We start from the raw sequence: 14,584 nt of genomic DNA, 5'->3' as shown, positions 1-14,584 counted from the left end.
CGATACGTCAATGTAATAATTTGAGAAAGTATTAGAATTGATGGAGACACATTTTGGGTGTTCTTAGTAAATATGAAGTGATTTACCGGCGTTCTTGCAATCCAAATTCGTTACATGAATTGAGTGAATCTTATCGATATTCTAGAATCTAGAGGCAGAAGAATGAAGAATTCAAAACTGGGTGACGTTGTTTTATTAACTCTATTTAGCGTTAGAGCTTAAGCTTGATATCTTAGTAAGAGCGGTTAACGCGTGATGGTTGTGGAAAGTTACTTAACAATGAGGCGTTATCGTTTTACCATAGGATTTTCATTATTACTTTACTCGCTGGTATTTCTTCTCTTCGGACCCAAAAAAGAGAACAGTCAAAAGTGGTAGAGCCAATTGTGTATTCTCTCCCACTGTAAAACCCTCACTCCGGCAGCCGCCGCATATTTCAAAACCCTAAATCTCTCTCTATCTCTCGTTTCACGACGGCCGCCATGGAAGAGGTCTGCGAGGGCAAGGACTTCTCCTTCCCAAAGCAAGAGGAGAAGATTCTCCAATACTGGTCCAATATCAAAGCCTTCGAGACTCAATTGTCCCTCACCGAGCACCTCCCCGAGTACGTCTTCTACGACGGCCCGCCCTTCGCCACCGGCCTCCCTCACTACGGCCACATCCTCGCCGGCACCATCAAGGACATCATCACCCGCTACCAGTCCATGACCGGCCACCACGTCACGCGCCGCTTCGGCTGGGACTGCCACGGCCTCCCGGTAGAGAACGAGATTGACAAGAGGCTGAACATCACGCGCCGCGAGCAGGTTCTGGAAATGGGGATCGGCAAGTACAACGAGGAGTGCCGCAGCATCGTGACGAGGTACGTGGAGGATTGGGAGAAGATTATAACTCGCACTGGGCGGTGGATCGATTTTCGGAACGATTACAAGACTATGGACTTGAAGTTTATGGAGAGTGTGTGGTGGGTTTTCGCCCAGATTTATAAGAAGGATCTTGTTTACAAGGGCTTCAAGGTTAGCTCCTTGCAGTGTTTCGTTGTAATTTCGATGGAATTTGTCCAGTTAGTTTGTGTACATTGTTGAATTCGAGTGCCGAAATGTGTTGAGCTTGCTCAGGATGGGATTAAGTGGCATTGGTATTCAGACTTATTTAGGTGCATTTGAAGATTTTTTCGATTGATGGTGTGCTGCTTTGGTTTTTGCAGGTCATGCCGTTCAGCACTGGTTGCAAGACACCGCTTTCGAATTTCGAGGCGAATCAAGATTACAGGGTTTGTTTCTGTTGTTATTTTATGTTAAGATTGCTGAATTGTTATTATTTTTCGTCTTTATTTGTCTGCTGTTGTTGATTTCTGTTCATTGTGACGGGATTTTAATGATTAGTGCCAAGTGGACTATTTCGATCAGTAAAGATAGGATTATGTGTGTGTGTTATCTTCTCCTAGTAATGTTGGGACTTGGAACTTATTATTTGGTTAATGTCTTCCCTGTCATATTTGACATCTCTGATGAAAAACAGGATGTTCCTGATCCTGAAGTTATGGTGGCTTTTCCAATTATTGGTGACTCTGATGAGGCAAGTTTTGTGGCTTGGACAACTACTCCGTGGACCCTTCCCAGCCATCTAGCACTCTGTGTCAATGCAAATTTGACCTATTTGAAGGTTAGTTAGTTTATCTCTGTTCATGTTTACATTTATCAGAATTTGGTGTATCCAAATCCTTTATTTATGCTAGTGTTAGTTTTAATGTTGGCACACATGTTTGCTCTGCTATTAGACTGATATTTTTTAATCTATTCTGTTGTCTATGTACGTTTGATGACTTCACCCGAAAATATTTCACCAATTTATGGTTCATATGGTGATACAGGTGCCCTAACCTTTTGTCTTTAAAAGTTATATTTACTTGATGATATCCTTGACATATATTTTCTTTTCATAGTTAATTCATCAGTTTTTTTTCTTCATCTTAAATGCCAATTTGCAGCATAATACTTGAGCATCTAACTTGAGGTAAAATAACATTCAGGTTCGCGGCAAGTACACAAAAAAAGTATATGTCGTTGCTGAGTCTCGGTTGTCTGCTCTTCCTAATGATAAACCAAGAGAAAGTTTACCAAATGGGTCTGTAAAAAAGGAAGCAGTCGACAAATCATATGAGGTCCTGCAGAAAATGTCAGGGGCTTCTTTAGTGGGCGCAAAGTGAGTACTTCTATTCCTCATTTTACTTGTTTAGTCTATGAGGGCTACTTATGATTAATTATCTGTATACTTTGTGAGTTGTCTATATGCATCATAATTATAACTTGATTATGATTCACTACAGGTATGAACCACCATTTGACTACTTTAAGGAGTTAACTGATGTTGCATTTAGAGTTGTTGCGGATGATTATGTCACTGATGACAGTGGTACTGGAATTGTCCACTGTGCTCCTTCATTTGGTGAAGACGATTATCGAGTATGCCTTGAAAATAATGTTATCAGTAAGGTATGTATCAAGATGCTTGTAAATGGCTTAGTGTCACCCTTGATATATATGAGGTTTTACATCAAAGACGAGATTGGATGTGTATTGTTTTTGTGGTCTCAGATACAATGTTAGGAACAAGTTGATCTTAAAGTTAGCGGTGCTGCATATATTGCACTTGTACTCACTAATTTCCATGTTTGGCTTTATCCATTGACATGCAGGGAGAGACCTTGATTGTAGCAGTTGATGAAGATGGATGCTTTACTGAAAAAATTACCGACTTCAGCAAGCGCTATGTCAAAGATGCAGATAAAGATATTATTGATGCACTGAAGGTATGACAGGACAAGAGACTTTAGATGCATATAGAAGCATGCAGACGTTTTTCACTTACATTACTTAAAACTGTAACTCCCTCAGGTGTTGATTGCATGAGGTTGAGCATGCTAATCCTGGGCTATGAGTTTCAAGTAAATGCAAATTTGTGTGTTTTTCTGTTATTTAGTATTGGCTCTCTTCTTTATGTTGTCCTAAGCTAAATATATCTCAGGATAAAATGCGAGAAATTAGACTTCTGTTCAGTTGGCATATGTTTCTAGTCTCAATGTAATCTATTTAGTCAAATGATTTATACTTATTCTACGTCTGTCTGTTGTTTGTGACCCTTGTTCTAATGCCATTCTTCATACATGCTCAGAGGAAAGGAAGGCTTGTAAAGTCTGGAACATATATGCATTCTTATCCTCATTGCCCAAGATCGAAAACTCCACTTATTCAAAGAGCTGTTCCAAGTTGGTAAGTGCAGATTTAAGTAATTATTACTTGTAGTTTAGTTTTATGGACTGTTAATATGAGAAAAAACTGAATCTTTCATATGTCAATCAATTTTTAGTCAGATTTTGTTTTATCAAATTCTTACATCCAGCTCAGTAGTTGAACTCTTGGCTAAAATCTAGACACTCACACAGTTAAACCTTTATTAGTTTGACCAGTTCCTACTTCACATGGTAATGTACAATCTAATCCTAAATAAGTGTTATGTATACTCATAGGTTTATCCGTGTGGAGCTGTTGAAAGAAAAATTGTTAGAGAACAACAAGCAGACATACTGGGTTCCAGATTTTGTAAAGGTTAATTTCTAACATTGGTCGTTTACTTTTATGGTTTTATATATTTTTTTATCTTTTACAATATTTCTTTGTATTTTTTTAATTGGGGACGAGTATGGTTTTCAGTGTTGTGTGGCAATGTTAGATGATAAACTGGCTAGCCTCTACATGTGCATATGCTTAATCGTTGCTTAGATTGACTAGCAACTTCAGCAGTTGCTTTTGTGCAATCTGTGTTGTAGGGGAATTGCTTTGGATGTAGCTTGTGCTTCCTAGTTGAGTTCTGGTCCAATCTGTTATATGTTTTATCCTTTATTGAAATTTTATTTTCAATAGAAGATCCTAGGTTTAATTTGTCAAAAATAATATTTGGGTCTATTGAATATGGATGACAAAAGTGCTCAAGTTAGAATTATATAATGCTGAGATTTGACATCATCCATCCTTAAGGAAGGATAAAAACTTTAAACACAAAAATGTTCCCAGGTTGAAAAAAGGGGCATAAATCTCACATGGTTCATATTTTTCACGATTTCATGTGTTTCAAGAATTATGGTGTTTAGTCTGAGATGGAACTCCGTAAGATGATTTTCAGATCCTACTATATTCTTATTTGTTAAGTTAAGCTTGAAATTTAATTATGTGCTTGCTGGTAGTCATTAAAAATTATATAACTTTCCTATTCTAAACTAGTATGGTGCTTTTGTTGAACTCATTAATTTCTTATGCGTTCTTCATAGTTGCATTTTGATATGTACTTCAATTGAAAAGTTAAGGTTAGTGGTTTTTCTATGAAACTTGCTGCTGGGAATTGTTTTTATGCAAATGGGTTTCTCTCCAATGCTATATTCAAATTGAAATGAGACGCATATCTCCTGAAGTGGGAAATGTTTATGGTCTTTTTGGACTGTTGTAGTAATAACTTCCTGTTTTTTATTGTCATTGTTTCAGGAAAAACGATTCCACAATTGGCTAGAAAATGCCAGAGATTGGGCGGTTAGTCGAAGTAGATTTTGGGGAACTCCTCTCCCCGTGTGGATTAGTGAGGATGGTGAGGAAAGAGTAATTATGGAGTCCATTGAGATGCTCGAAAAGCTTTCTGGTGTTAAGGTTTGATTTCACTTCTGTGTCAGTAACTACACAGTTGTTGGGTTCTTAAGGTTCATTAATCTACCAAATTCACAACAATTGAAGAGTTATATTACAGTTTGCTTCCTTCTTATACTCCATGTGAAAATCTTGTATTTACCCTCTAGCTATGAGACCACAAGCATCCTACCATTCTAGCTTAAGAATTCATTTGACAAGCCTTAATCACCATAGAGAGATAGGCTAATAAAACAAATTATTGATGTAATTTTGGAGAACCATACTTTTGGAGACTATATAGTGAAAGTAGAGACTGAACATTATTATGTTGAAATGAGTCTATATTGGAAAAAGGACATGAAGTTGTTTTGTGATGTTGCACTTCTGTCTGCTGTGCTGGTCACTGTGCCTTTCTACATCTTAGACTTAATCTCAGTGCTGTTTCTTTCTGTGCTTCTTTTCTGAAAATGTTTTTGACCATTGGGTGGGGGATCTTGGTACTATATGTAAATCTCCTGTCTAGCTTTCTTGGGTCTATATTAGTTTTCACTTGAGTTTTCTGTTACTTCATACTAGTTCAAAATATCTTCTGTTGATTCCAACAGGTTTTTGATCTTCACCGGCACAATATTGATCATATCACTGTTCCATCAAGCCGTGGTCCTCAATTTGGTGTTCTTCGACGTATTGATGATGTAAGCCTATGGAATCAAGGCCAGCACTAGATATTCATATTTTATCTACATTTAAGAAAGTCATTCGTGCATTAATTATACATATCTTGTAGCTCCTATGCATTTCTAATGATCATAAATTTATAATTTTACTACGATATCCTTGTTATATTTGACATAATGTTCATGATATGCATTAATTCTATCAGACTATTTACTTGAATACTCTCTTTCTCTCCAAAAATAAATATGTGGTACTTTTTGCTTTTTGATAACTCAAGTTTCATAACCCTTAAGTAACTGAAAGGGGACCTTGTTAGTTATGGATTTCTTGCTGTGGTGGTAGAAATCATAGATAGTTCTTAAATTGGAATGCAGGAGTTGTGAGCATGATGGTCTTTTCTGTTGTTCTAACCTAGAATTTCTTTATGTACTCTGATCTCCTAATCGTATGGTATTATACCTTTGAAGTATATTGAAACTTGTGCCATGTTTTTTTATCTGCGGAAATATGAAACTAGTGCTTATAAAAGAATAACAAAATTGGTACTGTACATGCTGTACTTTTTCAAAGTTCTCTGTAGTGAACCAATTTTCTCACTCACTGGTGTCTGCTTAATAGTATTGATGTTGACTTGTTTACATATCTTTTCAGGTGTTTGATTGTTGGTTCGAGAGTGGTTCCATGCCTTATGCATATATCCACTATCCTTTTGAAAACGTTGAACTTTTTGAGAAAAACTTTCCTGGAAATTTTGTGGCTGAAGGGCTGGATCAGACTCGTGGATGGTAAGTTTTTTGTATTGGGGGTTTCCAGTTTTTCAGATTTGATTGTTCCTTTTATTTTGATTGATTCTATTTATAGTCCTTCTGCTGAGTTGGTTAGTCAAAATCAATGGTCTAGATTTCCAATTTTTTTCTATAATCCTGTTTAGAAGATTATATATTCTTTATGTATGTACATCTGTAGCAATGATACGTTTATCCACATGGATTCTATTGTTAGAGGAAGATTCCAAACACTATGAAGTACAGTTGAAAATATACTTCATTTAACATGTAAAGTTTATTTTGGTATCTATTAAAATTTTGCTTTTGCCTGTTTTCGAATTAGTTTCATTTATCTTAATTAAACATAATGATTCGACTAATCAACTGCTTATCGTAAGATTAGATTTGTAGGATTAGATTCCTTTGTGCTAGTTTTAGCCTAACTTGGGCACAATTCCAATGTCTGACCTGGGCATTGTTGTTACCTTCTGATTATGCAGGTTTTACACTTTAATGGTGTTATCTACTGCATTATTTGAGAAACCTGCCTTTCAGAATCTCATCTGCAATGGACTTGTACTTGCTGAGGATGGAAAGAAAATGAGTAAAAGTCTGAAAAATTATCCTCCACCAACTGATGTTATCGATCAGTATGGAGCTGTATGTGTTTAAATGCGTTTTTATTTTCTGTTTTCTTTGTCAGATGGTGGGAAGATAATATATATTTTACAAACATCTTTTCTAATCCAATTTCTGTTGTGCAGGATGCAGTACGGTTATACCTAATTAACTCTCCTGTTGTACGTGCGGAGCCATTACGTTTCAAGAAGGAAGGAGTTTATGGTGTTGTAAGTGTTATTTACCTATTCCTGTAACATTGTTTTCATGTCGGAGTGCTGTTTATTGATCTTGTTTCGTCTAATTGATCCAGTGGTACCTTAATCTTTGGTTATTTTCAGGTCAAGGACGTATTTCTTCCATGGTACAATGCATATAGGTTTCTTGTCCAGAATGCAAAAAGACTCGAGGTTGAAGGGTTTGCCCCTTTTGTGCCTATTGATCAAGCGACTCTACAAGAGTCATCTAATGTGCTTGACCAGTGGATCAATTCGGCCACACAGAGTCTTGTGTATTTTGTCCGTCAGGAGATGAATGGTTATAGACTTTATACGGTAAGTTGTCTATGAATTAGCATTTTGTAGTTCTTGTCAAGTCTCTTGGGCATGATTATATTATAACATATCAGATACGGAATTCGGTTGTGCAGACCATAGGTGAGTATGTGACCATTTTGAAAATTGTCCTAGTAGAGCGATTAGAATACGTGCAGTTATTTTTTTTTATTATTATTTTTTATGATTATGGGCAATTCTTAATGTTGTAGGTTTATGATACTATGTTAATTATTCAGATGTGCTCATGGCGGATTTTCAATGTCTATTATTGGTTGTACAAATGGTGCAATTATTGATGATGATTTATGGAACATGACTTACAAAAGTAACTTTATGATCCTCCAACACATAGAAAATGCTTCTTAAATAAAACATTTAGAAGGCGCATGAAAATAAGAAGATTCCAGCATATCCAAAATTTAAAATACTCTTTAAAATTTAGTACTCTTAAGCTTTTGGTAAAAGTTTTAAAAAGCTCATGTGGGTGACCAGATTATGCACACAGTGGGGGGCTGGCTGTTGGCCATTGTCTTGGTAGTGGAGAAGAGGCTTTGAGGAGGATGTGGAGGGAATTTTAAGGCATCTCATCTGCATTTTACTATCTCTCATGCAGATTAGGGCAGTGGTCAGCCCGTGTAATTGCTAGTTCTTAGTGTAGCTCGTTGGCATTCTATTTGGAACTAGTTTCTCAGGTTTTTAAAAGCAGATTGGGTGTGTGGTTTACATGTTCTCGTGTTAAAGCTTGTCGGTTTTGCAGTATATCTCTATATCTATAAGAATTTCCGCTTCTGATTGTAATTCGTGTATCTAATACATGTAAATTACTTAATAGGTGGTTCCATACCTTTTGAAATTTCTCGACAACTTGACAAATATCTATGTGAGGTGCAATCGCAAGAGGTTGAAGGGGCGTACAGGTGAAGAAGATTGTAGGGTGGCGCTGTCAACACTTTACAATGTATGGTGGTGGTAACTTTTTTTATTATGGTTTTTTTTGGGTCAATTAGTAACTTTCTTTCTTATGGTAGTAACTCTATATAAGTAGCTGGGTCTAATGATAAGTGATGTATGCATGCATGGGATTGCATGGTCATTTGAGTTTCATCTTCAATGTTGTTTGTGCTTCGTGTTCTGCTGATTTCCCTGTTTGTTCTTAATGATAAGAGATCTATGCATGCATGGTCATTTAGGTTTCTTCTTCAATGTTGTTTGTTCTTCATATTCTGTTGATTTTCTTGTTCATTCTTGAGCTATATCTGGCACATGCAGCTCCTATTTATATTTTGTAGATTAAGTGTTGAGATGTCAATGATACATATTTTTTAATCACTAATGTACCATGGCATGTCAACTCTAAATTAGTCCAGCTAGAAGCCTAGGAGTTGATAGCTACTAAAAAAAAGAGAAAAAGGAAGTAGTAGAAGTCTTTAGGAGTTATCAAAGTACCAATCACACATTTATTGTGGACTTCTCCAAAAACTTTTGGGTTACAAACAAAGCCTAAAAGGCCCAAAACTTTTTCCAAATTTGATGATTTGAATTTCATTTTTGGTGCTATTCAGACCTCTTTTTATCCGTAATTCATCAGGATTTTATGATTGTAGCTTTCTTTTTATAAGCTTCATAAATATTCAGTTCTTGAGATATTGTCTGTGGTGGGATAGTCACCAAGTTCAACAGTTCTGTAAAATTATTTATTTCTTTTTGTTTTAGGTACTTTTGGTATCATGTAAAGCGATGGCCCCATTAACACCATTTTTCACCGAGGTCCTTTTTCAAAACATGAGGAAAGTTTCCAACGCAGTGGAGGAAAGCATTCATCACTGCAGCTTCCCCGAAGCAGAAGGCAAGGTATTGGTTGTGGTTGTTTTGTTCTTTATGGAGAAATTATGAAATCAATGTAACTTGTTCATACCTCTAGCTTACCGTTGCGTGAAACAATTTTTTTAAGGGTTCAGTATGAAATCGAGGTTGGTTAAATCTTTTGGAGAAGCTTTTAGGGTTTAAGCTTGAATTTTTATTCTTGAAAATTTATGCAACTTTCAGTATTCCTCTTTGATGTTTCGCGTGGTTTTACAACTTCTATTGCTATTACAGAGGGATGAACGTATCGAGCAAAGTGTTTCAAGGATGATGACAATAATTGATCTGGCCCGTAATATTCGTGAGAGACATAATAAACCTCTTAAAACGCCCCTCAGGTGTGCTTGTAGCATCTTGTTCTAAGCATTATTTTGATTTCATATACGCCTCAGCCTTTGTTGACCTTTATTACTAATTTTATTCGCCTCTTAAAAGTTGTCTTTTATTTTATTTAGGGAGATGGTTATTGTTCATCCTGATCTGGACTTTCTTGATGATATTGCTGGAAAGCTGAAAGAGGTACATGAACCATACTCAAAGCTCTTTATTGTACTACTTTTCTTGTCAGTTATTGAACTGTCCTATGTACTAATGCTATTCATTTGAAAGTATGTTTTTGCTCTTGACTTTCGTACGTCTAACTGATCCACCAGGTTTACATTAGAAACTAATAGGTTCATATCAAACTGGGGCTCTCTAAGTAGTTTTTACGAGTCAGCAACCATTAATATTATTTTCCTGAGGTGGCTCCATAGGATGTTAATTCCAATATGTGGTCTTATATTGCTGAAATGGGGTGTCGATTGGGGAAAATGTTGTTTTGGAAGAGAAATGCTCAGTCTCCCCAATTGTTTTATCCTCTTATGATATGACTTGCTTATGAAGAAGCCTTATTCTCAAAGTTCCAGTCATTAAAATACTATCTTCTGGATAGATCATTAAGGCATGATTTCTTGCTAACTTGTTTTTAAAAATTTTGTTTTTGAAATTTATTTGCCTTTTTTGTTGGTTTTTCTTTTTAGTAGTGTATTGATGGCTCTCTGGCAGGGGCCTGATTCTTTAATTTTTTTATATGTTTTGTTTCTCAAGAAGTAATGTGTAACTATGGCCCTTAGTAGGTTAATCTGCAGCAGCAGCTGTTTAGTTGGCTATGGGCTTTATTTATCTCAAATTCAAGTATTAACTACATCTTTAAATTGCAGTATGTGCTGGAGGAACTTAATGTGCGATCTCTTATTCCATGTAATGATACATTGAAGTATGCCTCATTACGTGCAGAGCCCGATTTTAGGTATGAATATTTATGGGGTGACGTAGGGTTATGACCTTCATTTTATTGTGGAATATTTCCTGCCTTTCTGTTTGATGACATTGTTGATACTGTTTTTATATAGCGTTCTGGGTAAGCGGCTAGGAAAACATATGGGAGTTGTTGCTAAAGAAGTCAAGGCAATGTCGCAGGAAAGCATTTTAGCATTTGAGAAATCTGGAGAAGTTACTCTTTCTGGTCATTGCTTAAAGCTGACTGACATCAAGGTGCTCATGCTTTGTTTCTAATACAATACATTTCTTTACACTGCGTATGCTGAAATTTGTTGTGTCCACTCATGTTTTGAATCTTTTGCAATGACATTGATATAATCATCTATAAGGAACTTAATTTATAGTGTATCAATGTATGTAGCTGTTATTACAAATAGGATTATTCTTTGTTATAGTAAAGATAAATTGCTTTCATACGTAACTACTTTTTATTGCTGGTTCATGAACCATCCTTTAAAAGACTTGTGTTCTTAAATAGAACGTGTAGAACCATGAAAGAAGTTTTTGGTAGAACCATAATACTTATGTTTCCATTTGTTTTCATTCCCAGGTTGTTAGGGATTTCAAGCGTCCTGATGGCGCTATAGAAACCGAAGTTGATGCAACAGGAGATGGTGAGGATCTTTGACAGCGTCCTGATGTTATGTTTGTAAGACTTGCAAATATGTATCTCTTAACTCTGTATTTATTCGCTTCAGGTGATGTGTTGGTGATTTTGGATTTACGTCCGGATGAGTCGTTGTTTGATGCTGGTGTTGCTCGAGAGGTAATTTTGTCATATTTTAGGGTTTATGCAGTGTATATAATCTCAACCATGAGTCCTTCTGATTAGTGGTGTAGTAATTTTTTGTGACTTTAGGTCAGCATAATATGAATATAGTTAACAGAGTTTATAGTTAAAATTTGTGACCTTCACTTTACAGACCAAGAAACCTGAAAAGAAGAAGACAAAAGAAACCGATTTCTTTCTGTCTTTTTTTTTTTTGCCCTGTTCCTTAAACTGTGCCTCCTTGTAAAGGAATTTAAAGGGGTCATATCTGAAGAAGAGACTTAGCACAAATGGGCCTTTTCTTTGTGGAATTTGGTTAGAATTATAGTTCAGAAGAATCTGAAAGATAGCAATTGTTCTGTGTGATTTTTCTTATTACATCTCTATTATTCTTTTTTGCTTCGAGATAATTACTGTATCTAATCTGAATGTTAGATGTATAAATCTATCTTATATACTTGAAAATGATTAGACCCTTTCAAATAAAGCAACGATAATAAAAACAAATGTAATAACACTTGTGTCAGGTATATTTTGATTATTTTAAATGAATAAAAGTACCGATGCACCTTTTTTTTTTTGCTGAACAGCCATTTCTTATATATTGAAAGAAACAGTACATGATGAATTGACTCATTGATTGCTGAGTTTTTTTTGTTTTTTCAAAGGTCATTGAAAATCTATTTCGTAAAATAACTTGCCTCTGTAATTTTTACTGCTGCTCTACTAACTTTTATGGATCTAGGAGTTAAACCTGGATAACAGTATGTTGTCCATGGCATCTTTATCTGTTACACTATTTGAACTGATTTTTGCCCACATGTATCAGATTATCAACAGAATCCAGAAGTTAAGAAAGAAATCGGCTCTAGAACCTACTGACTTGGTGGAAGTCTACTTTGACTCTTTGGATAAAGAGGATAAGGATAAAGCAGTTTCACAGAGGATTTTGCAATCACAGGTACTGTTGTATTCCATACCCTATGTAGGGTACTGAATTTTATAAACCCTTATCCCGGGCTGATCACATTAATTTGCAGGGACAATACATTAAGGATGCCATTGGTTCGCCGTTGCTTCCTGCTAGTGTGATGCCATCACATGCTGTAAGTCCTATCAATATTAGGAGTTAACAGACCACTCGGTTGAGAGTTTATTAAGGATGCATCAATCTCTGAATTTGTTTCTCATCCTGATATCTGCGTTTTTTTATATTTGATTTGAGTTTGCATTTTTAATAACTGTATACTTTTGATAAAGAGGGTTTTCAGTATCTAGTAGTTCTTTGATAAAGAAGGTTTTCACCATCTTCTTAACTTTCAGTATTTAGAAGTTCCTTGCATATTACTCTACACTTTAGATTTAAATGTTTATTTTACCAAGAGTACAAGGAAAAAAGAAGGTAGACAATATTATGGCTGTGTATATATGTAGGTTTTTCTTATGTCATGCTGAATTAATGCAATTCTTACTTTTCAATCATGGTTGCATTAGATTGAAGCATGTTTTTGATTGCAGGTCCTCGTTGGGGAAGAGAGTTTTCATGGGATCTCTGGCATTTCATTTGATATCAAACTGGCCAGGCCTGCTTTAGTGTTCAACTCAGATGCTATTGTTGCTTTATATTCGGGTTTGTATTTTTTACCATCTTAGTTGACAATATTGATACTAGTAAACAGAAAAGAGAAGTGATTATATGCACATTCAATATGGTGTGATAAATGAATGATTGTTCCCTGTGATGATTTGTGCTTCAATGGTAGCAGGAAACTCAGAATTCTCGAGGTGTCTGCAAACTTACTTATTGTCAAGGGATCATGGAAATCTAAAGACTGAGTTTCAACAGGGAAACGGAAAGGTTTGCTTAATTTTCTTTTGAATTCCATTGAAGTTTCTCTTCAGCAAAACAGTATTTCTTGATGTGTTGTCCTGATTATCTTATTGTACCTTCTTGTCCAGATAACTGTTGACTGCATCGAAAATGTGCCTGTCGTGACTTTGGTGTTGAGGCAACACGTGTATTTGACTGTTGGGGAGTTCTTTTGTAGAACCAACTCGCTGTAGACGATTCTCTAGGTACTTTTGATCAATTATGTTGCCGCTGATTTTTTATGGGGAGAAAGATATCACAGAAGCGGGCTGGTCATTGCCATTCTTTGCTGTATAGATATAATGATAGCATCAAAAACTAAAAAGGAAGATGTCTGTCTCGAAATTTTATAGGGATATTTACTGAGCGACATTTTCTCAACGTAAATTACCAATAGCAGGGCCTTATTGGAGTTTTACCGTGCGCTAACTCTCTCTAAACGCCATCTCTCTCATAGTCCCTTCCCTCTTCCAATTCACCACCGACGCATTTGTGGCATTGGTGACGACTTCGTTGCTGGAGTCTCCAAGAGTTTTTGAATCTGCTATCGATTCAGGACAAAGCTTTGGAGGACGACAACGAGACCTCGAAGCTTCCATCACCGAGATCTCAAAGCTTGCTTTGAATGGTTTATGGAGAAAGATCGCTTCTTTGTGGGTAGAAGGGTTTCTGAGTCCGAATCTGGTGAGGCTACGTCTTCTGCATGTAAGGTGGAGCTGTCTGGTAATTGCTTGAGGTATCTTGGATTTGGATTACAATGGTTGTTATTAGGCTTAGTTTGCATTCAGAGTGACATTCATGAATTACATGAAGGCTCGAGTTCGTGGTTTTAGGTGACAACTGACAAGTATGTGACATTGGGATTATTTGGTAGTTGAAGTTTGATTTTAGTAATTTAGGTTTTGTTTTTTTTTTTGAAAACCAATTTAGGTTCTTTATCCTACTGAGGGTTAGTAGCTTTAAGTTGAATTTGTTTTATATGCAATCTAGAACTTCTAATAATTCATTCATTTCTCTCTCACCATAAAGTTTCAATATGGGAGTGTTCTCTTTTCAAAATTGACTCGTACAAATCAAAAATGTATAATGATGCTGACCCTCAAAAATGTATCATGTCACTAACTCTCAAGAATGAATGAAAGGGTGTTTTTGTAAATTACTTGCTAACATAATCGGTTGGTTGAAAACTTGAAATGAATGGAAAATTTGCTGGTGGTAATAATAGAAAAAATGCTTGCTATTGATAATTATGAGCCCAAGAGTGTATCTAGTGGTAATTTTGTAAATTTCATATGCATGCCTCTGAAGACTGAACTACTGCAATTTAAAACCGAAATGATGCCAAAAATAAAAACGAAGCAGTATGAGATTAGTTTTTGGTACAGTTCTGTTCAAAGATTAATATAGGATACAGATTGCTATATATCAATTAAAACTCTCAACTTTGGGTCGGTTTCAGCTCA

General features: G+C 35.9%; 1 protein-coding gene across 2 annotated transcripts; it reads left to right on the top strand.

Moving 5' to 3' along the window:
- Positions 1 to 360: 360 nt before the first annotated feature.
- LOC126790547 (isoleucine--tRNA ligase, cytoplasmic) lies at positions 361 to 13,977 on the top strand. Of its 2 annotated transcripts, XM_050516827.1 has the most exons (28): positions 361 to 1,016; positions 1,208 to 1,273; positions 1,522 to 1,665; positions 2,033 to 2,205; positions 2,330 to 2,495; positions 2,699 to 2,812; positions 3,175 to 3,272; positions 3,530 to 3,608; positions 4,539 to 4,697; positions 5,282 to 5,371; positions 6,006 to 6,139; positions 6,622 to 6,781; positions 6,886 to 6,969; positions 7,081 to 7,293; positions 8,129 to 8,254; positions 9,010 to 9,147; positions 9,394 to 9,497; positions 9,615 to 9,678; positions 10,362 to 10,450; positions 10,554 to 10,695; positions 11,033 to 11,096; positions 11,181 to 11,248; positions 12,081 to 12,212; positions 12,292 to 12,357; positions 12,770 to 12,881; positions 13,018 to 13,109; positions 13,211 to 13,327; positions 13,522 to 13,977. In XM_050516827.1, the coding sequence occupies exons 1-27, from the start codon at positions 483 to 485 to the stop codon at positions 13,313 to 13,315; spliced, it is 3,516 nt and encodes a 1,171-aa protein (XP_050372784.1). In that variant the 5' UTR covers positions 361 to 482; the 3' UTR covers positions 13,316 to 13,327; positions 13,522 to 13,977. The 2 variants fall into 2 exon arrangements, with proteins under 2 accessions (XP_050372784.1, XP_050372783.1); XM_050516826.1 differs by lacking the exon at positions 13,522 to 13,977 and having other exon boundaries at positions 13,211 to 13,508.
- The last annotated feature ends 607 nt before the right edge of the window (positions 13,978 to 14,584 follow it).

Source organism: Argentina anserina, chromosome 4 (assembly GCF_933775445.1).
Source record: "Argentina anserina chromosome 4, drPotAnse1.1, whole genome shotgun sequence".
Taxonomy (NCBI): domain Eukaryota; kingdom Viridiplantae; phylum Streptophyta; class Magnoliopsida; order Rosales; family Rosaceae; genus Argentina; species Argentina anserina.
The sequence above is the reverse complement of the archived record's forward strand: the minus strand, read 5'-3'. Positions and strand labels throughout refer to the sequence as shown.